The sequence below is a fragment of the Propithecus coquereli genome, unplaced genomic scaffold (assembly GCF_000956105.1).
Source record: "Propithecus coquereli isolate 6110/MARCELLA unplaced genomic scaffold, Pcoq_1.0 Scaffold77, whole genome shotgun sequence".
Lineage (NCBI taxonomy): Eukaryota > Metazoa > Chordata > Mammalia > Primates > Indriidae > Propithecus > Propithecus coquereli.
The window spans coordinates 6,882,651-6,905,661 of record NW_012153840.1 but is presented as its reverse complement, the minus strand read 5'-3'; the positions used below and the strand labels follow the sequence as shown (position 1 = coordinate 6,905,661).

General features: G+C 52.0%; 1 protein-coding gene across 1 annotated transcript in view; it reads left to right on the top strand.

Moving 5' to 3' along the window:
* The first annotated feature begins 4,829 nt into the window (after nucleotides 1-4,829).
* Nucleotides 4,830-23,011, top strand: part of H6PD (hexose-6-phosphate dehydrogenase (glucose 1-dehydrogenase)) — a 26,153-nt gene continuing 7,971 nt past the window's right edge. Inside the window, exons 1-4 of the mRNA XM_012662505.1 lie at nucleotides 4,830-5,374; nucleotides 8,152-8,788; nucleotides 9,918-10,035; nucleotides 22,022-22,457. Coding sequence (XP_012517959.1) covers nucleotides 5,322-5,374; nucleotides 8,152-8,788; nucleotides 9,918-10,035; nucleotides 22,022-22,457 — 1,244 coding nt within the window. The 5' untranslated portion in view covers nucleotides 4,830-5,321. The remainder of the gene's footprint in view (nucleotides 5,375-8,151; nucleotides 8,789-9,917; nucleotides 10,036-22,021; nucleotides 22,458-23,011) is intronic.

Here is a 23,011-nt window from a genome sequence, read left to right as displayed (position 1 = left end):
GGGCGAAATCCGAGCGGCCGTGAGGCGCTGGGCCGCGTGACGCGCGCACCTGTCGGGCGTCCGGCGGAAGAGGAGGCGCGGGCCCGGGTCGGTCTCAGGCTCGCGCCGGGAAAGCCCTGGAGCGGGCTCGGCCTGGCCCGGCCCGGCCCGCAGCGCCGCGCCCGCGCCGCCCGGCCATTTCCCGGAGCAGCGGCCGGCTCTGACAAGGGAGATGAAGTAAGCTGCCGCCCCCGCTTGCCGTCGCCGCGGCCTTCGTGCGCGGGGCCTGTCCGCCGGCCCGAGCCGGCCGCGCGCGTGTTGCTCGCAGACCCGCGGCCCTCACTTTCTGCCCTGCGAAGCGCGGGCGGCCGTGCGGTTTGGTGGCGGCTCGGTAGGAGGCAGCCAGGCCCCTTCCGGGGAGCCCCGAGGGGCCAGCGCGTCCCTTTTCCCAGGCTTCCTGGAACTGAGTCCAAGGAGAGTGGGAACTCCATGCTTTCCCCCTTGGGATATGCTTAATCTTTGGCATTGGCCCTCAGGTTTCAAGCAGCGTTTCCAATACACCGATCCATGAATGGTTTTCCAGAGGCAAACCTCTCTCTCTGGATCTCTGAAAACCAGTCCACCCAAACCTCAAATGTTTAGCCAAAATGAGAACTTCTGAAAAGATAAGTCTGAGATCCTTGCCCACCCCCTCTTCCACCCCCAACAGGCCCATGGCTCATGAAAGGTAGCAGATGAGGGAAAACGGGTATAGAATAGACATATTTTAAAATATGCATTATATCCCTTTAATCTTTCATCAGTATGATTGGGTAAGCTGGCCATGAGTTAGTTGTTCCTTGGCCTTTTTTCTGTTCGAATGGTTAATTGGTTTTACAGCAGTTCCGAGAAGCTAGCAAGAAGGCCTTCATTCATGACGCTAATGGCTTAATGAGAGAAGCTAACATTTCTTGAGTGCTGTTTGCCAGGCATTGTGCTAAATGTATGTGGCTTCTTTTGTGCTTGTGTGGACTAATTTTCCTATTCTGTGGTTGAGGTAGAGAGGTTAAATAACTCGTCTGGGGTCACAGCAAAGATGTGAATCCAGAGTTCTCTCACTTACCCAGTTCTCTAGAAACTAGCCCTCGAGGGCTTTCCAGGTTTTAACAGGGCAACTCAGGCTTAAGCATGATGCCTTCATGGTTTCAGAAGGAAGGAGCATGAATCACAATTAGGCAAAGTGTCCCTGAGAGGCAGAGGCCAGTTGCAGCAGTTAGTGTTCAGGGCAACTTGACTTCATGGAGCAGAGAAATAGCCTATCTGGCTTAAACCACTCTTGTTCCAGTCTTTTATTTTTTTATTTTTTATTTTTTATGGGGTCTTCCAATAAGGACCGGAAAACCTGCTAGACAAATTCTAAAAGAGCCGTAACACTTGTTCCAGTCTTTTAGAGAAGCAGAACCAGTATCTAATACAATGTTTTACATCTTGCCATTTGGGGATATAGTCACATTTTGCAGGTGGGTGGGAGGTTAGCTCTGGAACCAGACTGCCTATATTAAAATCCTATCACCTCTACGCTGCCTGACCTTTAGGAAGTTATTTTACCTCTCTGCAGCTTAGCTTCCTCCCTACACACTGCTAAAATGGGGATAATAATAGTACCTACCTCACAGGATTGTGGCAAGAATTAAATGGTATGAGGCATGTCAAACTTTTAGCCTAGCATTTGGCATGGAGTTAAATACTCTATAAATAACTCTTTTATTATTAGTAGTATTGTTACAAGTAGTAAGCTACCTGTGATGTGTGCTGTGTCACAGTGCTTGAAGTCGCCATTAGCGTTATTTCTTAGTGCCATCATTCAAATGCGGAAATGACAAAGGTCCTATGCAAATGGGATTTATTTGTTCATTCAGCAAATATTTATAGAGCGCCTTCTGTATGCCAGGCCCTGATTAGGGTACTGGAGGTACTGCAGAGAGCAAGATGAAATCCCTGTCCTGACTGGCACCTACATTCTTTCGGGGAAGAGTGGCAGACAACAAGCAAAATAAATGTCATTAGCACAGAGTATGTGAGAAAGTGGTATGTCCTACAGAGAGAAATCAAGCAGAGAGGAGGATGGGGTGGGAGGCTTACAGTTTTACAGAGTGGTTTGAGAAAGGCTTACTGATTAGGTGACATTTCAGCAAAGGACTGAAGTTAGTGAGGAAGTGAACCATGTGGACATCTGCAGGGAGGGGTGGGAGTAGGCCAGGCAGAGAGAACGGCAGGTGCAAAGTCCCTGCAGTGGAGCATTGGCGGCTGAGGCCTGGAGAGGGGCTGAATAGTAGGAGAAGAGCACAAAGAGGTAACGGGTGGGAGGCCAGAGTGTGTAGACCCTGTGGACCTCTAAATTGAGGATGATGTGATCTGACCAACACTATAAAAAGGTCAGTCTGACTGCTGAGTTGAGGTTCAGCTATAGAAGGTCCGGAGGTAGATGCTGGAGGCCGGTGAGGAGTGTCCTATAGTAATGCAGACAGAGATGATGGTACCTTGTATTCCAGATGAATTTTGAAGGTAGAAACTGGGATTTGCTGACAGATCAGACAACCCCAAGGTTTGTGGTCTGAACGCTCGGAAGGGTAGAATTGCCATTTATTGAGAATGGAGAAAGCTGGATTTGAAGCAGGTTGGGAGATAAATCAGTTCAATTTTTTACATCTTAAGTCTGGTAAACATCCAGCTAACACTGTCAGAGTAGCAGTTGAACGTGCGAGTCTGGAGTTTAGGGGGAGAAATCCAGGCTGGAAATAAAGACGGGTGTATAGGCAGTTGTGTGCTGGGAAATGTTTAATGACTGACGGTGTAAGGGGTGGGGATTGGCGGTGGGAAACCTGATTCAAAACCTTTGCCAACATCTGTGGTGTCACTATTGCCACGTTGGCCTATTTCAAACACACCGTTACAGAATGTCTTCACTGTGTAGATACAGTAGATGTAAATAATGTCAAGAGCACAGATATTAGTAAAATGTCATCAAATGATTAGGAAGTGATGAGTTTTGAGCATTGACTACTTTTGTTTTAAATATAATTTAATTATAAATTTACATAATTCCATTTTTAATAATAACAGCTGTGTTTAACAACTGGCTTGAAAAATTCCTGGAGATTTAGCATTCAGATCTTTTGTGCAGTACAGGGTGGCTCCAGCGCATCCCTGATTATAGAGGACCCGGGATTGGGACCTACAGGTGGGAATGACTTGCTTCTGCCTGGACGCATTTGCACAGACGGGCCAAATAGGAAGGGAAGAGCGCAGGACAAATACGTGGCTTGGCCATGATGAAAAGGACTGGGCACATCACCTTGTGCCCAGTTTAAAATGGTATTTAGTTTGAATTCTTGTTTTACTCCTACATACATGATCTTTTAAAAATTCCCAACTCATGGGCCGTGATTTGAAGAAAATTTCTTTTCTTCCTGCCTTCAGCACAGAAGGTAGCATTGTCAAAGGCTGGGAAAGGGGACAGGGGACAGGGTGGCAGCTGCCACTGACCTATACCTTCCAGCTTCTTCCCACCCCCCTTCACCCTTTGTCTGCTGGGCGCAGAGGATTAGAGCCGCTCCCTCCCCTGGTTTACCAGAAACTCTCTGCAGCTGGAGCTGTAGCACCAGCTTGGTCAGTCTGTGCCGGGACTGGGCAGGGACGGCTGCCTGGGTGCCAACCACACCTGCCTCTTCCACCTGGGCAAAAACACAGACCAGAACCTGGATTCCGATCCAAACACCCTGGCTGGCCAAGTCAGTGTTCCCACCTTCTGGGATGTTAGCAGGGACCTTCTTTAACAGGTGAGTCTCTCCCAGCAGGACTGGTAGGAGCCTCTCAGGCTTGGAGTTGGGGACAGTGAAGGGTGCTGGGGACTGGGTACGTGTGCCCACAATCAATCTTAACTCTGAGACGAGCCTGTCAGAAGAATGTCTTTTCCACCTACCTGCAGGAGCCCCCACAGCACTGTATTTTGTAGTGAGTGTATTTCTGGAAAGTATTTTGAATAAGAATTGTAAATGAAATTGCATCCTCCACGCACTTAAGTCATAACTTGAAAGAATTTTGTCTTGACTTCTGAATGACGCACAGTTGTCAGCTCTTTGCTTCCTATTTTAGTTCCCTGTTTCCCTGCCCAGCTGGGTTGGTCTAAGGCTCTAAGCACTTACCTGCCCCTGCAGAACGGTGGAGGGCATCTCCCTGACAACAGGGCCGGTGTCTCCTTTCCTTGGAAGACATGGGACTTAGGGGCAGTAAAATATTAACATCACAGAGATCCTTTAGCTCAGCCTCTCATTTTCTAGATGAGGAAACTGAGGCCCAGCCAGCTTAAATCACTTGTTCAAGGTCATGTGGTTGTTGAGAGGGCCTGGGCAAGGATCACCACATATTCTAGTTTCTGATCTTATACCCTGACCTCTCCTACAGCGTCTCAAACTTTTCACTAAGACTTTTGATTTATTAATTTTAAACAAAAGAAGCGATTCATAGTTGGATCAGCCATTGGAGGGCCACTTCGGTGCTTTTGGGCTAACTTCAGGCATGCAATTTTGGAAGATTTATTTCACAGCCCTGGCAGAGCAGGCAAGGAGGCAGGAGGGAGAAGCGCTTCAGGAAAACCCCTTGAATCAGAGCCTGCACAGAACGAGGGGAGGTTTAGAGCACAGGGAACCCTCCCCTCTGCTCCCAGGGCTGGGGTCCAGCTCAACTTTGACTTTCCGGTCTTCTCTGGGCGCGCGCGTGCGTGTGTGTATGTGTGTGTGTGTGTGTGTGTGTGTGTGTGTTTCCCTGTCTGGGCGGCAGGGGGGATAACTGAGCCAGCCTCCCCCTGCCTCCTACAGCCTAAGGACTAGTCTTCCAGCTCTGTTCTTCAGGGCTTGGCGCTGTAGCTGCAGGAGATGAGGGAGCTGCCCAGGCAAGGTTTTCCTGACAGCAAGGGTATTATGCCACCCTTGGGGGCCCCGGGGCACTTTATGTTTAATTAACTTAATTAATTAGCATTTGTATATGTTTTTGACACCTGTATCATCCCAGTTAATCTTCACAACCCTCCTCCCCTTTAGGTTGGTGGTATTAGCCCTGTTTTATAGGTGAAGAAACGTGGGCCCAAATGGATTTAATAAGCTGCTTTTACTGGGCCGTACAGCTGGGAAGTGGCCTCGAGCCCAGCTCCTCGGGCCACAATCCCACGTTCTTCTCCTTGGCTAAGAAAGCACAGAGCCTGAGGGCCCAGGCTTGTGACTTCGCAGTTATTTCACCTCCCAGTTTCCTCATCTGTGAAATGAGAATTTTCGTAGAGCCTCCTTCACAGACTGCGGCGAGGAAGGATGGAGACAGTACATCTACGTCATCCAGCGCTCGTTGACCACTTAGTGAGCAGGTATCGTCAGTAGTTAGCAACCAGTGTTTGCAGGGGATGGGCAAATTAAGCCATGTGAGGCTGTTTTGAAATACCTGTGTCAGGCCCTACCCGGAACCTACTGAATCAGTACTTCTCTGTCTTGGCGAAGGGAGTAGGAGGGTAGGTGTGTGTCTTGATTCTGCCGCCCTCCTGTGCCAAGAGCCATTGCTCTAGAACTCACTGCTCAGTATTCCAGAGTGTGCTAGGCAAAGTGCACTCTTTGGACCAGCTGTCAGCACCACAGACCCCTCCCAAACCTTATGCGTCAGAATCTGTCTTTTAAAAAGATCCCCACGAGATGCAAATGCACGTTAAAGTTTGAAAAGCACTGTTAAGGTTAGGAAACACGCTAATAAAAAAACAAATGCACGCACATACCACCCACACCCATTTGGGAAAGAGTTGTTTTGCAAGCACAGAGTAAGCAACTGTTTTGAAATACCCGATATCTTGGATATGTTTAAAGGAGTGCTGGGAACATAGTCAAGAGATAAGGGAAGCTAACCTAGAACTGGGGACCGGGAACAGGCCTGCTCAGGGAGAGTTACCATAAAACTTCAGAGTCAGAGGAGGAGTAAACAGGGCCGGGAGTCAGTTCAGGCCAGGCGGCCACGCAGCATGGCTGTCTGGTATTCTGTGGGGGGCAGCAGTGCTGGCCCTTGGGGCTCCCCTACCTGCCCGTCCCGGCACTCTGAAGTGCCTGGGCTCCTCCTCTTGTGCCAGGCACGTCCAGGCCCCTGGCTACCAGGCTCCAGTCAGGAGCTCTGAGACGCAGCCTGCCAGCTGGCGCTCCTCCTTCTCCAGGCTGTTCTCTGGGCTTCAGGTTTCTCACTGCCTCTCTCCCGCACTGACCTTGCAGCTTTTCCTTCCCTCCAGACAGGCGATTGCCAGTTGAGAAAAAAATGCTTGAAGGACCAAGGACAGGGATTGATGGGAAAGCAGAAGAAAGCAGAATGGTCTTGTGGTCCGTTTCTGTATTGGGGGGTGAGTGCAGATGAAAGGAGAGTGGGGGAGGAAGATGGGGGCCACTCACGTGGTCCCTTGCCCCTCCAGGTAAAGCTGCAGTGATGGAAATGTCGGGTGTCCTGCAGGCACTGGCGCAGACACTGTCGTTGGGTCCTCATCGTGGTTTGGCTGTGCACTAGGGCCATCTTAGGGATGGATCTCGAGAGAGATTAGAGGAGGCAAAGGGAGAGGTGGGAGAAGGGGGTCTGATGGCAGGTCCAGAGGTGATTTGGTCCCCTTGTATTATAGGGAGATGGGGGGCACGTAAGCTGGCTGTTCTTTGGGGCCTTTTATAAGTCCAGTTATCTGTTTAAACCTCCGTTTCCCTATTTGTATTACCAGATTATAGCCTCCTAAGGTCCGTGAAGATTTTGTTAATCCTTTGGTAGGATGCCAGGCATATAATAGGTGCTAAATCGGTAATCTGAGTTCCTTCTTCACTACTCCACCCCAGGCCGCCCCATTTCCACCGAGGTACTGGCCATGATTACTTTCCTCTTCCCTTCTACCCTTCCCTCCAAGCCCGGCCTTGGTAGGAAACTGAACCAGAGAGCTGTGGAGTAAGAATTCAGCGCAGTGAGCCCTGCAAACATGGCCAGAACAGAAAGCCAGCAAAACAAATACTCCGGTGCGGATGTGACCTGACCCAGGCCTCTGCCACTCGTACATGTCAGCCACTTCAAAGTAGGCTGAAAACCAGCCAGGTGGTGGGCTTACCTCGGGGAGGTTGTAGCACGCAACTGCTGCACGTGCAGCTCAGGAGCCAGGGACCTGGCGTCAGCCCAGCTCCCCACTTTCTCACCGTGGGACCTTCGTGTACCTGAGCCTCAGCTTTCCATCCGTAAAAGGGGAAACTATGATGGAACCCACCCATGTGGTTTGTTCAGGATTCTTGTCTGGATTCAGTGAGATCTAATGCACATATATATGTAGTTTGGTATTTGGCACATGCTAGCATTAAGTGTTTGCTGCTGTTATAGCTGTTTTATGATGACAGCTACCACTACATAGTGCTTAGTAGGTGGTAGGCACTGTCCTAAGCGTATTATAAACATTAACTTATTTTATCTTTATAACAACTCCGTGATGTAGGTACCACTATTACCCCCATTTCAAATGAAAAAACTGAGGTACAGCCAGGTTAAATAATCGTCCAATTACTAAGGAGTTGAGCCGGGATTCAAACTCAGGCGGTTGGTTCCAGGGTCTATGTTTGTAATCGCTATGCCACGGCAATTACTAGTCGTCATTTTGTACTCAGAGCCTAGCAGACATGGGGAAAAGGAGAGGTGAGAAGAGGTGGTCATATCCTCTCACAGTCCAGCCATCGTCTGAGGGCCTGCCACCGTTCCTGGGCTGGGCCTGCCCTGCTGGTCCTGGCGACCTGTGCTGCTCCTGGTTAGGACTGGTCTTGTCATAAGATGGACAGCTCCACTCCCAGCCCCACGGGCCTCCCAGGTGGCTTGTGCCACTTTCCCGTGCATGCTCCTGGCAGCAAAATGGTCCATCTCTAGCAAGTGGCCTATGACTTCCCCAGGCACAGTCTCTGTTTTCAAGGCAGGCTCCCTACTCACTGACTGCCTGCCACAGAAGCCAAGCTGCCCAGGAGGGGAAGCTATGGGCCTGTGACATTTTCTCAAGAAACGTGGCTGTTTCTTGCCAGGCAGGAAATGTTTGATGCCCAGGAAATGTGTTTGCTTCTGTATCTGTCTGATCCTTCCTTGTTCCTTGTGTCTTTCTGTGCACCTCAGGAACCCAGGCACTTGGAAGATGCTCACAGTGGCCATGTGCATGGCTCTTCTGGGCTGCCTGCAGGCCCAGGAGCCCCAGGGACATGTCTCCGTAATCCTGCTGGGAGCAACTGGGGACCTGGCTAAGAAGTACTTATGGCAGGGGCTGTTCCAGCTCTACCTGGATGAGGCAGGGAAGGGCAACAGTTTTAGCTTCCATGGGGCTGCCCTGACGGCCCCCGAGCAGGGCCAAGGGCTCATGGCCAAGGCTCTGGAATCCCTCTCCTGCCCCAAGGACATGGCACCCAGTCACTGTGCTGAACGCAAGGATCAGTTCCTACGGCTGAGCCAGTACCGCCAACTGAAGACGACTGAGGACTACCGGGCTCTGAGCAAGGACATTGAGGCACAGATCCAGCACGAAGGCCTCCGGGAGGCTGGCAGGATTTTCTACTTCTCCGTGCCACCCTTCGCCTATGCAGACATTGCGCGCAACATCAACAGCAGCTGCCGTCCCGGCCCTGGCACCTGGCTGCGGGTGGTCCTTGAGAAACCCTTTGGCCATGACCACCTCTCAGCCCAGCAGCTGGCCACAGAACTCAGGAGCTTTTTCCAGGAGGAGGAGATGTACCGGGTGGACCATTACCTGGGCAAACAGGTGAGCATCAGCTCAGAGCCTGCCAGTGTTGGGGTGAGCCAGTGGACCCCATCAACAGGCCCACATCACTAATGGTGGATTCAGGCCCGAGGGCATTGTGAAATCTGTACTTCCATGGTCTCGAAGGTGGGCAGGAGGTGAGGGGCAAAGGAAAAGCAGTGAGCAGCGGGCAGGACTGTTTGGTTCTTGTCTGTACATCTGGCCTCTCCTGTTCTTTGTGAATCCTTGGTCCTCTTTGTTTCCCAGCCAGGGTCTAGGCTCTGGCTTCTCAGCATGGCCCTGCATCCTCTATAGAGGTGGTCCCGGGACTCTGGGGTCTGTACCTGGCTTCCAGTTAGGTATGCCGTGGGAATTAGAATTAGCTTTCTTATCCTGCACCCATCTGCCCTTCTTCAAAATCTTTTTCTTCCCAAGTTCTGTTTTGAGCCACAGGCTGGTAACAAGATCTCAAAACCGAATGGGGAGCAGTGGGACTCTAAGGCTGTGCTTTTCAGCCAGGCCTGGGGACAGGAGCATGGGGCTGACTTCCTCCTGGGGGATGTAAGTCAGCTGGCCAGTTCACTTGGACATGCCTCGGAGCCCCTTTCTGACATCCAGTCCCAGAAACCCCAGCAGAGAGTATACCAGCCACTGTGTTCTTGGGTACGGAGGCTGGCGGGCCCGGGTCCATGCGGACACAGACGGTCATCTAGTACCGAGGCATCACTTTCATGCCTCCCTGTTTGGAGTTGCCCGTAACAATATTCCCCAATAGTGGTCTCAGACCCGTGCCATCCTGGTGAGGTTTCACTTCATTATGGCAAAATGAGGAAAAATACTGAATGTGTTCAGTTGGAAACTTTTCTTGCTACATTTTTGGTGTTAAAATATCTTAATTTTATTAAATGTTCACAGAAGATAGATAATTTAAACTATTTTCTTTCTTGGCAAAGTAAAAGCTGGTAACCCTGTAGAGGCCACTTGAAAGTTTTTGGGGTCTTTACCGGGCTGTGAAACCCCGAAGTCCAGGAACTGTTGCTCCGACGGCACCTTCTCCTCTGAGTAGGGGACAGAGAGGTCTGGAGCCTTCCTGGAGTCCTCCTTCGCCGTGAGAAGAACCTGTGGCACAACCAGTCCTCTTCCTTGACAGGCCGTGGCTCAGATTCTGCCTTTCCGGGACCAGAACCGCAAGGCTTTGGATGGCCTCTGGAACCGGCACCACGTGGAGCGGGTGGAGATCGTCGTGAAGGAGAGTGTGGACGCAGCAGGTGCGTGAGGGGCCCAGTGCGCTGCGAGTCCCTCGGCCTCTGCCCGCTGCTGTCTGCAGCGAGGCGTTGGGCCCTGCAGGGGCAGAGCCTCGGCCGGCGCTTCTCAGAGGGAAGTTTTCTGCTGACGTGTGGTCTCCAGGGCCTGCTGTGTGCCCAGGGCACCTGCTGGCAAAGCCCAAATAGCCACTGCTGCCTGTGGGGAGCAGATGGCCCCGTGTCATAAGCCTAGCACAGATGCGGGAGCAGTTGGCAAGCAGTCAGTGCTGGAAGTTACCCCGAGTTTTACATGAGTGTGGTGGAGGCCTTCAGAGCCCTGTGAGGGCTTCTCTGACTCTTGTTCTTGCAGCAGCCCCTGCCTGGGGTGCTCCCCTTGTTCCTGCCTCCCCCCAGGCCTCTCGGGTGTTAGCTCTCATGCATGGGCAAGTCAGGAAGCCCCAGCCCTCGCTGGGACCTGCAACGCCTGCTCCCCTTTGCATCTCCCACGGCGCCACGTGCCTCCCTGCGCTGCCCCTCCTCCCCTCCCCCTGGTCTTGTCCTTGTCCGGTCTGTCTCTCCCACCAGATGGCAGGTTCCAGGAAGGCATCTCCCTGGCCCCTGCCACACGCCTCAGAAGTATCAAATAAACACAGAATGAACAGCATTGACCTGGGAGTCAGGGGCCCGAGCATTAGGCCTGTGTCTGCCTGAAGGTGGCTGGGTGACCTTGGCATACCACTTCCCTCATCTGTGAGACGAGCCAGTTGTGTACATGATGGCAGCTCAGGTCCATTCAAGCTCTGGCATTCTGTGATGTTACAGATATTTTGAGCATTGACCGTATGTGTAAAGCATCGGTTCTTACTCAGTAGAAATAAAAGCTAATTCTTACTGTGTATTTAGTCCCCCCAACAGCCGTACGAGGTGGGCTTCTCTAACCGATGAGGTTTGGTGACGTGGCCAAGGTCCCATGGCAGCAAGTGGGGGCACCAGTCCGGCCCCAGCGCCCAGGCTCGGCATTGCCACGTGGTGCTGCCGCACAGCGCCAGTGTCCCCTCACCTCGTGACTGCCTTCTGCAGCTGCAGTGGGAGCACTGGAGGCCGTGGCCCCCCAGCCCCACCCCACAGTGTGCACTGGCCGGAGCGGCGGGCCCAGAGCCCTCGGACCTCGGGGGGACTAGGAGGTCTGTCTCTCTTTCTCTTCACCTCGTTCTTTCTCTTTGCCATTTTCCTTTCCTTTCTTTTCCCCTCGGTCACTCTCTTGCTTTCCCCTCCTCTCTGAATGTGTATTTAGTGCTAGAAGCTCTCTGTGGGGCTGAGGTGCTACAGCGAGGTCTGAAACGCAGCCTCCGTCCCCTAACTCTGCACAGATTCTCTGAGTCTGAGGGGGTGCCAACACCACCACACTCTGATGGTGGCACAGACTCCAAAGCGGGTGTGCAGGCAGGCAGTGCCGTGGGGAGCAGGAGGCCAGGCAGGACTTCCTGAGCCAGGCCTCGAAGGACATCGCTGTGCTGAGAAGGTGCTGGGCTTCTCCACTCAGAACCGGATCGGAAAAGAGGCCCTGGCCCCTGCAGCGGGCCTTTGGGGAATCCTCCCCCAGCCCTTCCAAATGTCCCCTCCTGGTCCTCAGCAAGGGCCCAGGCCATGGGTTTCCTGCTGTGCCTGTGTGTGTCTGATGTCCTGGCGGCCACGTGTGCCTTGTCCTTGCTTCCCCTGCAGAGAGATGAGCTGCAGATCTGGTGCGGAGAGCGTGGAGCAGAAGGGGAGCGCGGCCCTGCCACCCTGCTGCGGGCCAGCGGTGGCACCTGCACCTCTCTCTGCCTGTTCTTGGCCCCGTCCTGGCAGGACTGGGAAACCAGGACTCCTCTCTCCTCCCTTTCTGGCAGCTCCTTCCTGTGCCCACCCTGGGCTGCGGAAGAGCCATCATGTCCCCAGTCGCTCGTTGGCACAATGACCTCTTATTTCTTCCAATCCTCCCACCCTGTTTCCTTCTTGGTATTTCATGTCGTTTGTGTGCTTCGTAGGGCCCCTGTGGAGCCAGGGCTAGGCAGACTGCAGGCCTGATTTTCCTAGCACAGGTACCTTTGGATTTGGGAGAAAAGAAAAGAGAAGACATGGCAGAAAGACAGGCAGAGGCCTGGGCAGGTCTGTTTGCTGTTTGAACAGCAGCACAACAGCTGGGGCTGGCTGTCCCCAAGGTCTGGCAGGGAAAGGCTTCTGAGGCTCTGTCTTCAAGGCTCCTGTGTGGGGCCAGAGCACAGGCCCAGCTCTGCCTGAAGTGTGGGGTTCTGAGGCGGAGGCTCCCACTGCTCCTAATACCCAGAGCACCATGCCTTTTCACTCGGCTGGGGTCTGTGCCTTCAGCCCAGGGGCAAAGGGAGCCAGGAGCGGGACAGGCAGCAGGGAATCCACCAGTCAGAGGGGATTGCAGCTAGTGAGGTGTGGCCAGAGTGACTACTTCAGCCTACTGTCCTTGTCAGAGCGGTCAGCAGGACTGCAGCTGTCCTGGGGCTCGGGTTTCCCTGGTTGGCCTGTTTACCGACAGTTGCATACGCAGGCCCAGAACAGTCGGTAACAAGGAGTGAATGACTGCCTGCTGCTGTGCCCATTCCCCACAGCAGTGGGGCCTCTGGATAAGGGGGTACTTGGCAAGAGAATGTGTGTGCTCTCTCTCTGTTCTGTGCACCTGTGTGCCAGAGGACAAGTTTTGTCTATATCCCAAGAAGGTGGCCTGATCAGCCCTGGTGACCCAAGCACTGCTCCACACTGTCCCCTTAGGGGGGCCCCTGTCTGTAGTTCAGGCTGGAGAGAGAGGACAGGACTGCAGACGTGCAGCCCACCCCACCAGGGCCAGCAGCACGGTGCCCGGCACGTCAGGGTAGGGGTGGGAAGCAGGCGGGGCAAAGACTGCCCTCCTGCCGGCATTTGGTGGGCTTAGCAGGCACGTGCTGCTGCAGTGAGACTCAGCGTGGGCAGAATGTTTCCAAGGCAGGGTTCAGAGCCCTGCAGTCTGACCATTAGGCAGGACAAAGTAGACGGGCCATTCTCCCTGCATTCCGTCCACTTCTCATGTTCCGACTCTGCCAAGTGGTCGGGCAGATCCCCAGCTTACCCCCTACCCTGCAGTTGTGCGACCCTAGCTGACTCCTGTGCAGAAGCAGCACTGGACTCACCAGGCACCTGGTGGCAGCCTAGGCCACCGCCCTAGTGCTGGGAAGGGAGGGGGCTGCAAGGCAGGCCTGGGAAGTGGAGCTTCCTGGTCCAGAGCTGCTGCAGACTCTGGGACAGGGACTTCTAAGCTGCAAGGTCATTTGAACGTCTCACCCCACCCCCATTCACACACGTCCAAATGGGTGGAAGCTGGCTTCCCCGGCTCCCCCTCCGTGGCTGCGTGCGAGTGGTTTTTTCTGCTGCAGCCTCTGGCCCAGAGGAGTTTGCTGCAGAGTCAAGGCTGCCGCACAGGCCGGTGGGTGGGAGGTGGCGGGAGGAGGAAAGGAAGAAGTGATCCAGCGCTCAGCTCCTCTCAGTGTGACCTGGGGTGCTCCTCCCAGGAGTCACAGTCCCGGGAGCCCCTGGGAATCACAGATACCCTGGGTACCCTGGTTGAGGTCTCCTGAAGCAGCAGCATGGGCCATAGAAGGACAGTCACTTAGCCTCTTTGGGGAGATGACCCTGGCTGGCCCTCATCAAGGCATTGGGAAAGGCTCTGCAGACAGGAGGGACCTTGTCATTGATGGGCAAGCGTTCAGCTGTCTGGGTCGGGCTGCATTTTCTCCTGGGTGTGCTGGAATTTGAACCAAGGTCTCTGGCACCTCAGAACACGGACTTCTAACCACTGCGCTGCACAGCCTCCCTGTCAGCCAGGCCCTCAGCTGTCGGCTTTCCTGCTACAACGCGCTCAGGAGCAGTCTCTGCTGCCCTAGTTTTCCCGCTGGGGAAAAGGCTTTTTTTTTTGTCAGGGGAAAAAGGGAGACTTCCTGAGGACGTCTCCTGAGGGTCCCCATCTGTACACTGGGGAGAGGAGCCTGGTGCCTGCTCACCTCTGAGGGTTGGAGTGACCGTTCAGTGCCTCTCACCGAGGGACCAGGGCATCCAGGGTCCTCCCAGGCACACACCAGCTGTCCTGCCTTGCAGCCTGGCCTGCCAGAAGGGACGGGGAGCTCGCTCAGCAGGGCCAGCTCCCTTCCCGCCCCATCTGCAGAGCTGTCTGCAAGGTGAGCCCAGGGCAGCTGCCCGGCCTCCTGTCCAGAGAGCCGCCAGCCAGCCAGCACACCCGTGCTCTCCTTGGCCCTCACCTCTTTTTATTTTTAGTAATCCCAGAAGATGTTGGTAGGGATTGCAGCTGGCTTTTAGTTGTTTTCCTTTTTCTTTTTAAAAAAAATATCTGATTTTGCTGGGAAAACCTGGATCTCCCACAATGTGGAGGCAATGGCAGGGTGTGGGGTTTCTGGTCCCAGTTCTCAAGGCTGTGACCTTCGGCACACCTCTGCATAATACTGATAACCCCCGGTGCCTCTCTCTTGGGGTGGTTTTAAGGATTAAATCAGATAATGTACACGGAAATACTTTACAAATGGAAATGTTGTTCTCCTTCCAAGTTTGCAAGCAGAGGTAGCAGCAGTGTCTGACAGTGTCTCTGATTTCCACGTGACACATATTGGATTATTATATATAGACCTGTACTGGTCTGTGATATTCTATTTTTTTTCTTGTAATATTCTTTTATGTGCATTCTTCACCTAATATTTCTCTCTCACACATACACACACTCTTATATATGTATTTAAAATTCATACCATAGAATATGTGATATAAATTCTGTTATTAGGCATTTTGATTATTTCTAGTTTTTGGCTATTTTAAATGGTGCTTTGTGAGTTTTTTAAAAAATTCAGATACAATTCACATACCATAAAATGTCCCCTTCTGCAATATAAAATTCAGTGGCTTCTAGTGTATTCACAAAGTCATATACCCACTATCTAATCCTAGAACATTATGAGCATTAAAAAATATTTTCCCTGTGAGTATACTTTTGCAGCCAAAGGGTAAACAGCACTTTCCAGCTGTTGTTCCCTCGTATCAGACTGAGCCGTGTGACCAGTGGCAGAGCAGTGGGTCTCCCCTGCTTTGCCATCCTGCGACCCTGCACCAGCTCTAGATTTGCACAGATGGGAGCCAAGTTTATGGGGGTCTTTTTTCCGATTGTCCTGCCTGATTGTGCTTTTTTCTATTCTTTTCATGCACTGAAGGGTTTTAAGCCTCAACTTTCAACCTAGGAAAACATACTAGGAGCCAATATATTATTAAATAGATCATTTTTGGAAAAAACCAGTGCACAATAACTGGCAGTCACTAGAAAAGATTAACACGTCAGATGTCAGTGTGAGGACTGGCCCCCAACTTCCTGTCTTGTGTCCAGCGTGGTCTTCTCCCCGTGGGGTGCTCTTAAACGCTACAGACAGAGCCGGCCAGGAGAGGAGCAGAGTCCGTAAATCTATAGGCTGTGTTAAGCACAGGCGCACCCCCTGAAGCTTGAAATTAAGGAATAAAGGAAGCTCTCTGTTACCCAGCGGGTAGTAAACCCGCAATGCATTCTCCCTGAGAATTGAGATAGGATAAAAATAGGAAAAGGGCCACTTAGGGATTTGCTAAATTAATGAATAGTAAGCAGATAACCGGCTTTTTGAGGACTCTGTTGCTTTCTCTCCATCAAAAATTCATCTGTTTTTAAAGCTGTAACTATCCTCTTTACATGTAGATCCGCTGTAATTCATTGATTCCAAGGCACTCATTTTTCCTACTTGGACCTCTCTGAAGTTGGGTTTGCTCTTGACGGGGTGCCACAGTGCAACTGGCAGCCCATTTCTTTCTCAGTGGTTGTACAATATCGGTGCTCTCACCATTGATGGTGTTTTAGGTTTAAGGAAATCCAGTTTAACTCCAGCTTCGTGGTCTCTCCAAGCCTTGGTCTTGCACTTCCAGCTGCTTTTGAGACATTTTCCTGGGATGTTACATCATTACTTGAGGTTCAGCAGATTTAGAACTAAAACCATTACAGCTCAACCAGATTCATTGCCCGCTGCTCAAGAGGAAGCCAGTACCCTGAGACAGCAGGGGTTACCGTGGAGGAAGAGTTTCATACCGCAGGCGCCATGCAAGGAGACGGGAGGAATTTCTCAAATCCGTCTCCCTGAGAATTTGGTAGCCAGGGTTTTTAGAGATAGTTTGGCAGGCCAAGGGCAAGGGAATTGGGTCTGCTGACTGGCTGGGGATGAACACACAGGGTCAGGAAGCAGAATGTGTCTTCTTGTGCTGAGTCAGTTCCCAGCACGCAAGACTGGTTGAGTCGGTTCCTTGGTATGCAGGGTCTGGGAGATATCTCAGAGACCAGCCTTAGGTTTCACAAGGGTGGCATTATCTATGGGGGCAACGAAGCAAGGTAAGAATCTTCACGATCATCAGCTTTGTGACTCCTGAGCTGAGTAAGCAACTATGGGAAAGCAAGCGAGGGAACAGGGCTGGTTAGATACATTTGAACTGTGCCTGCACCTTTGCAGAGTTCAGGACCTTAGCACAGTTCCCACCTTATGACCTTTTAGTAATTTTATAGAGGGAGGTTTCAAAACCATCATTGCCTTTTTCTCGTGAAATACCAGCTACTTATTCTAACTTCCTTAAGTCCAAATGGTAGCAGTGTTCTGAGTGGCGTGGCTGGTAGCCCTCTCTTCACAGCCCTGTGATAAATAGCAAAAATGCCAACCAATGTTGATCAGTGCTTCCTCTTGTTCCCACACCCTGTATATATGTTAACTCCTTGATCTTCACACCAGCCCTGCAGGGGAGGTGCAGAGACTATTGCTCTTCTATACGTACAGTAGCATCGCTTGCCCGAGATCTCGGGGCAGAAAGATGGCAGAGCGGGTATTTAACCCCAGGCAGCCTGGCTGCAGAGATCACACTCCGGGTCACGACTCTGTACCACCATTCTTGGATCCATCCAGTCACCAAGTAGTTTTTATCCGTCTACTAAATAACGTCTTTGCAGTTCACCGTGACTTCCTTCGACTGCTGCAAAGACTGCCTGGTTGGTTTCATCAGCATAGGCCCCACCTCTGTCAGTTCATCTTGTGGATCGCAGACGGCTTCATCTTCCTGAAGCTCCTCTTCCACAGTTCCACTTTCCTGCTCTAAAACTTTTCTTTTCTTTCTTTTTTTTTTTTTTTTGAGACAGTCTGGCTCTGTTGCCCGGGCTAGAGTGCCGTGGCGTCAGCCTAGCTCACAGCAACCTCAAACTCCTGGGCTGAAGCAATCCTCCTGCCTCAGCCTCCCAAGTAGCTGGGACTACAGGCATGCGCCACCACGCCCAGCTAATTTTTTTTTTTGTATATATATATATATATATATTTTAGTTGTCCAGATCATTTCTTTCTATTTTTTAGTAGAGACGGGGTCTCACTCTTGTTCAGGCTGATCTCGAACGCCTGACCTTGAGCGAGCCACCCGCCTCGGCCTCCCAGAGTGCTAGGGTTACAGGCGTGAGCCACCACACCCGCCCTAAAACTTTTCTTAAAAGTTTTGCTGAGATATAACTCACATGCCATACAGTTCACCCATTTAAAGTACACAATCCAATGGGTTTTAGACTAGTCACAAAGTTGTGCACCCACAATTTTAGAACACTTTTGTCACTCCAGAAAGAAACCTCGTACCCCTTAGTTGTCATCCTCTAAATTCCCTCTTCCCCAGCCACTGGCAACCACTACCCTACGTTCTCTCTATGGATTTGCCACTTCTGGACATTTCTTATAAATGGGGCCTTACAATATGTGGCCTTTTGCCTTTGGCTTATATCCCTTAGCATGATATTTTCAAAGTTCATCCATGTCGTAACATGTATTATACGTCATTACTTTTTATTGCTGAATAACGTTTTATTGTGGGAACATGCCATGTTTTATTTATCCAGTCAACCGCTGGTGAGCATTTGGGTTGTATCTACTATTTGCCTATTATGCATAATGCCACAATGAACATTTGTGTACAAGTTTTCACATGGACATACGTTTTTATTTCTCCTGAATATGAACCTGGGAGTGGAATTATTGGATCGTAACTCTGTTTAACTGTTTGAGGCCAAGAAATCTTAAATGCTCCTTAAACTCCTCAGTCTAGTTTCCAAGGCCATTTCCATCTGCTCTCTGTTTCTGCTATTCTGAATCACAAACCAGCTGCTTCTGCCAGCCGGGCGCCCCGCTGCAGTCTGAACTGCGTGTGGAGGCCTCTGCTGTCTGTTCCCCCAGCCAGGATGTGGCCCGGGGACAGAGTCAGCCCCCACACACATTACTTTGAGACACACATTATTTTAAAAAATCCAAATTATTTGTGCACGTTTAAAAATCATGACAGATTATATTTAACAATACAAACTTTTACATTCTCCTGAAAAATTGAAAGATTTGGCCATCCTGGGCCCACACTCCTGTGAAGCACCACCTGACTGCAGCTAAGGTGTGTAACTGTCCACACGAGGGACACCAGCCTTACCCCATCCTACCGGGACACCTGCCCCGGTAAGCACTGGAGCCCAACCTCTGACCTAGGCCGCTCCTTCCAGAGCTCAGCTCAGCTGGCTTCTTCCTCCATCCCTGGGCTCTGCTTCTAAGAGCCAGCTGTGCTTGTGCCGCTCAGCTTCATGCAGAGTTCACCATTCTTTTGTGGTGGGGTAGTAGGAAATTAAAAGGGAGATGTCTTGGTGGTCAGGATTGCAGGCTCTGGGGCCAACTGCCTGGGCTTGAATCTCATTTTTACCTCTTTACCAGCTGTGCGACCTTGGGCAAGTTACCTAACTTCTCTGAACCACAGACTCCTTACATTCTAACACGAGGGTGTTAATAGATCCTCCTTATTATGTATCATTATTATGAGGAATAAATGGATTAATACACATATATTGTGATTATCATTATTATCTTTTTCTTGATGTCTTCTCAACAATATCATAAGAACTTGGAGGACCAGAACGCTATGGGGTTAGGGGAGCTCAGCCTTTGTTTTCTTGCACACTTGCCATTTTCGTTGCATGATCCAGTTGGACTGTCTGCTCCTTTCAGGGTTAGCATCCCTGGCCACAGCTATGCCCTCAAGCTCCGGCTGAGAACAAAGCAGTCAGGTTTCTGTCCCTGGGGATGAGGGTGCCTTTCTGCCAGCGGCCGCCAGCTTCATTTCTTGCCCCGCAACACCGGTGCTACTGTCGGGAACAGCATATTGGGCTGGACTGGGGCAGGTGATTCTACTGGCTGGGACCCGGTCCTGCTTGCTGTGCGGCCAGCCCGAGGGAGCCGCTGCCAGCCGGCCAGGGCAGGCGGCTCAGGACTGGCCCCCAGCCAGGGTGGCCGCTGGGAAGGAGTGTGCTGGGCCTGGCAGGAATGAACAGGATCCACTATTTTTTATCTGTTTGAATTAAATATTAACTAGATACTGTGTAAAACTAATGTTTACAAAATACATGTAAGATATATAGAGCTATGATATAACAAACACCAGTGCACCTAGCACCCAGTTTTTATAAAAGAACTTCATCATCTCTGTGTGTCCCTCCCCAAATTCTCTCATTTCTTCTCCTTTACTATTCCAAATTTTGGGCAGATTATTTCTTTGCTTCTCTTTATTATTTTTGTATATGTCTGATTCCCTAAACAATCTTGTTAAATTTTGAAGAAGAGTCATACTGTATGTGTCCAAGTGGATCTTTTTGTCTCTTTGGGGTAATCGATGCAGACCTGCCTTCTATGAGCTGACTCTTTGCAACTGTTTCTAATCCGTAAAAGCCATCTATTGAATTTCTAATTTCCAATTATATTTTTCATTCATTGAAATTCTGTTTATTCTGATCACTTTATATCCTATTTTCACATTAATTTTTATTTTATCAAAGTAATCATGTTTCTTTCTCATATCAGGTTTTTGAGATTTATCCACGATGACGTGTGTATCTTCATTCTCTCTGCTGCCGCTGTGTGAGTAGCACTGTATTAGGAGCCGGGGATGCAGCTTTGGGAAGGTAGATACAGTTCCCACTCTGATGGAGCTTCAGGTGTAGTACGGAAGAGAGAAACAGGTGCTGAATTACCGTCAGGTGGGCTAGGAGACGACAGGGCCCCTCAGGAGGGGTAGGCCGAAGCTCCTGGGAGCTGAGAACTTAAGGATGGGTAGGAGTTTGCCGGGCGAGCAGACCGATCCCATGTTACAGATATGCACGCAGAAGCATGTGAGAAATGTCGCTCTTCATGTCATGACGTCGGGCTCTCTGGGTGCATAAGGCATCCATGGACTTCGGTGTTTGCAAGGCAGTGGCATGTGATCATCGCGTGGTGTGCACTTGAACCCTAAGCTTTGAGACTGTTGTGTGCATCTGAGTCCCTGACAATCGGCGCTCACATTGCAGGGAGCCTTGGAGGAGGGAGCGGAGTGGAGCACGCGGCTGACCAGCTGCTGACCCTGCCCTGACCAGCCCTGGCCATCTGCCTCCCTCCCAGCATGCAGAGCCGGAGTGACGGTGGCGCCCGCTGCGGGGGGTCTTTGTGAGTGTGGGGAAGAGTGGCCCATGGCCGGGGCTCAGCGCCGTGCCAGGCCCGCAGTCAGCATCAGGCCTGCGTGCTCCGTGTCCAGGAGCTGCTTCCTTTCACCCTCACAAGAACCCTGTGCACCTGCCAACTTGACGTCTCCACCTGGATGTCTTAAGCTTAAACCTACTAAAACGGAATGCGTGGATTTCCCTCCATAAAGCCGCTTCTCTCCCAGCCTTCCCATGTCTGTAAATGCCACCACCGTCCGTCCCACTGCTCAGGCCCCAATTCCAGGGGTCGTCTTTGGGGCCTTCTTTTTGCTCAGGCTCTTCCTGTCTATCAGCAAGTCCAGTCAGTTCTGACTCTGGGGTGCATCTCCCCTTCCCTCCGACCCCGCTGCTTCAGGAGTGCTCCTGCTTTAGCGACACTTTCCTTCAAGCCCTGTCGTCTCTCCTCTGGGCAGCTGTGTGGCCTCCTCCTTGGTTTCCCTGCTTCCACACCCATTCTTCCCCAGCAGGACAGGGACTCATACGGATTAGATGTCCTCTTCTCGTACTTCGCACCCTCCAGGGACCTCCCCTGGAGCTTAGACACAAGGCCAGCCTCCTCGCCACACCCTACTGGGCCCCTGGACCCCCCGCCTCATCTCCTCCCCTCCCTCTTGCTCATCTCCATCCGGACCAGCTCGCCAAGTTCTTTCCTGCCTCGGGGAAAGGTCCCTTGCACTTGAAGGTCTTGCAATTGAGGGTCCTTTCATCTTGCACTTGAGGGTCCCTCCTTCTGAGATGCTCTCTCCCTGGCTCTTTGCAGGGCTGACTCTTCAGGTCTCGGAGGGGCTTCCCATTACCTTCTGTCACAATCGGTCTCTAGTTTTATTTCCTTCCTTTTTTCTCCTTCCCACTTTCCCTCCCTTCCACTTCCCTGCACGTTGCCTGGCACATAGTATCGGGGTGGCATTTGTTAGCCCCCCCTAAGGGCGGGACGCAGAAACAAAATTCAAACAACCTGCCCAAGATCACACACTAGTAAGTAGCAGGCAGACTCGGGGGTCCTCACTGCAGTGCGGCAACCTCCCGCTGCCAAACTTTGTGCCGGCCGGTGCCTGGGGAGGGCAGGGCAGGGCAGAGGGCCGGCCACACACCTACAGGTGCAGTCTGGCCTTCGCTGGGGCTGGAGCCTTCCCCGCGCACGTGCCTGGAGAGGCCCTAGGATTTGACACCTTCTCTTAGTAGAATGGGTCTCATAGAAGGGAGGCGGCTCCAAGATGTCCCACCCTTCTCTTGTTGAGGTTGCCTCTGGTGTGCATCATTTTGGAGGCTCTTTGGACTGTGGAATGAAGGTGCAGGACCATTGTGGGGGGTGGGGGTCTTGGTGAATCTCAGCTTGGGGAAATCGGACGCGTTGGCCCCTTCATGACATCCCACCCCTACCCCGCTCAGGTCGCACCAGCTTCTATGAGGAGTACGGCGTCATTCGAGACATCCTCCAGAACCACCTGACCGAGATCCTCACGCTCGTGGCCATGGAGCTGCCTGACGACATCAGCAACGCGGAGGCCGTGCTGCGGCACAAACTTCAGGTCTTCCAGGCGCTGCGGGGCCTGCAGAAGGGCAGTGCCATCGTGGGCCAGTACCAGACTTACAGCGAGCAGGTGCGCAGAGAGCTGCAGAAGCCAGACAGCTTCCACAGCCTGACGCCGACCTTTGCAGGTGGGCCCTGGACCCGGGTGGGGCCGCTGGGTTCCCCTCACGCCCAGCTGCAAGCAGCTTTCCAGACCCACGTGCCCTTTGGTTTGGGGTGGATGGGACTTGACCTGGGATTTTCACAAGGGTGCTCAGTGGCAAGGATGATGTTCCCCTGCCTCTCTGGCCTTCTGCCTGCCTAAAGCAGCAGGTCACCTGTTGTCGCTGTCCGGGGGAAGGACATCGCAATGGCTCCCTTCTGGCATCAGCCCAGTTCAGTCCAAGTCCGAGATGTGTCCTGAGGGTTTGCTGGGCAAGGCTCAGCCCCGGTTCCTGCCCTCACGGGGCTCACTTCTGGCCCCCCATGTGAGGGTGCAGACCTTCTGCCCGGCCTCAGCTGGACACACTCCAGTGGGCGAGCACCACGCTGGTCAGGCAGATGGCAGGGCGTCCTCTGACAGTTGGAAAGGCTCAGAGCTTTCTGGGGGAGGGAAGCTCCCCAGCAGGTAATAAGCACACACCAAGAGCCGCACTATGTGCTGGGCACTTTATCTCACTTAATCCCCACGTGCAGAAGCCGTGGGGTAGGTACATTACTGTCCCCCTTTCATAGTAAGGAAACGTGAGGCTTAGTGAAGTTATGGAAGCTAAACCAGGCCCAGAACTTGGGCGTGGGTCTAGTCAGTGTCTGGCTCTTACCACCATGTCCCCTGTCCACCCACAGCCCCCTCACCCTGCACACCACCC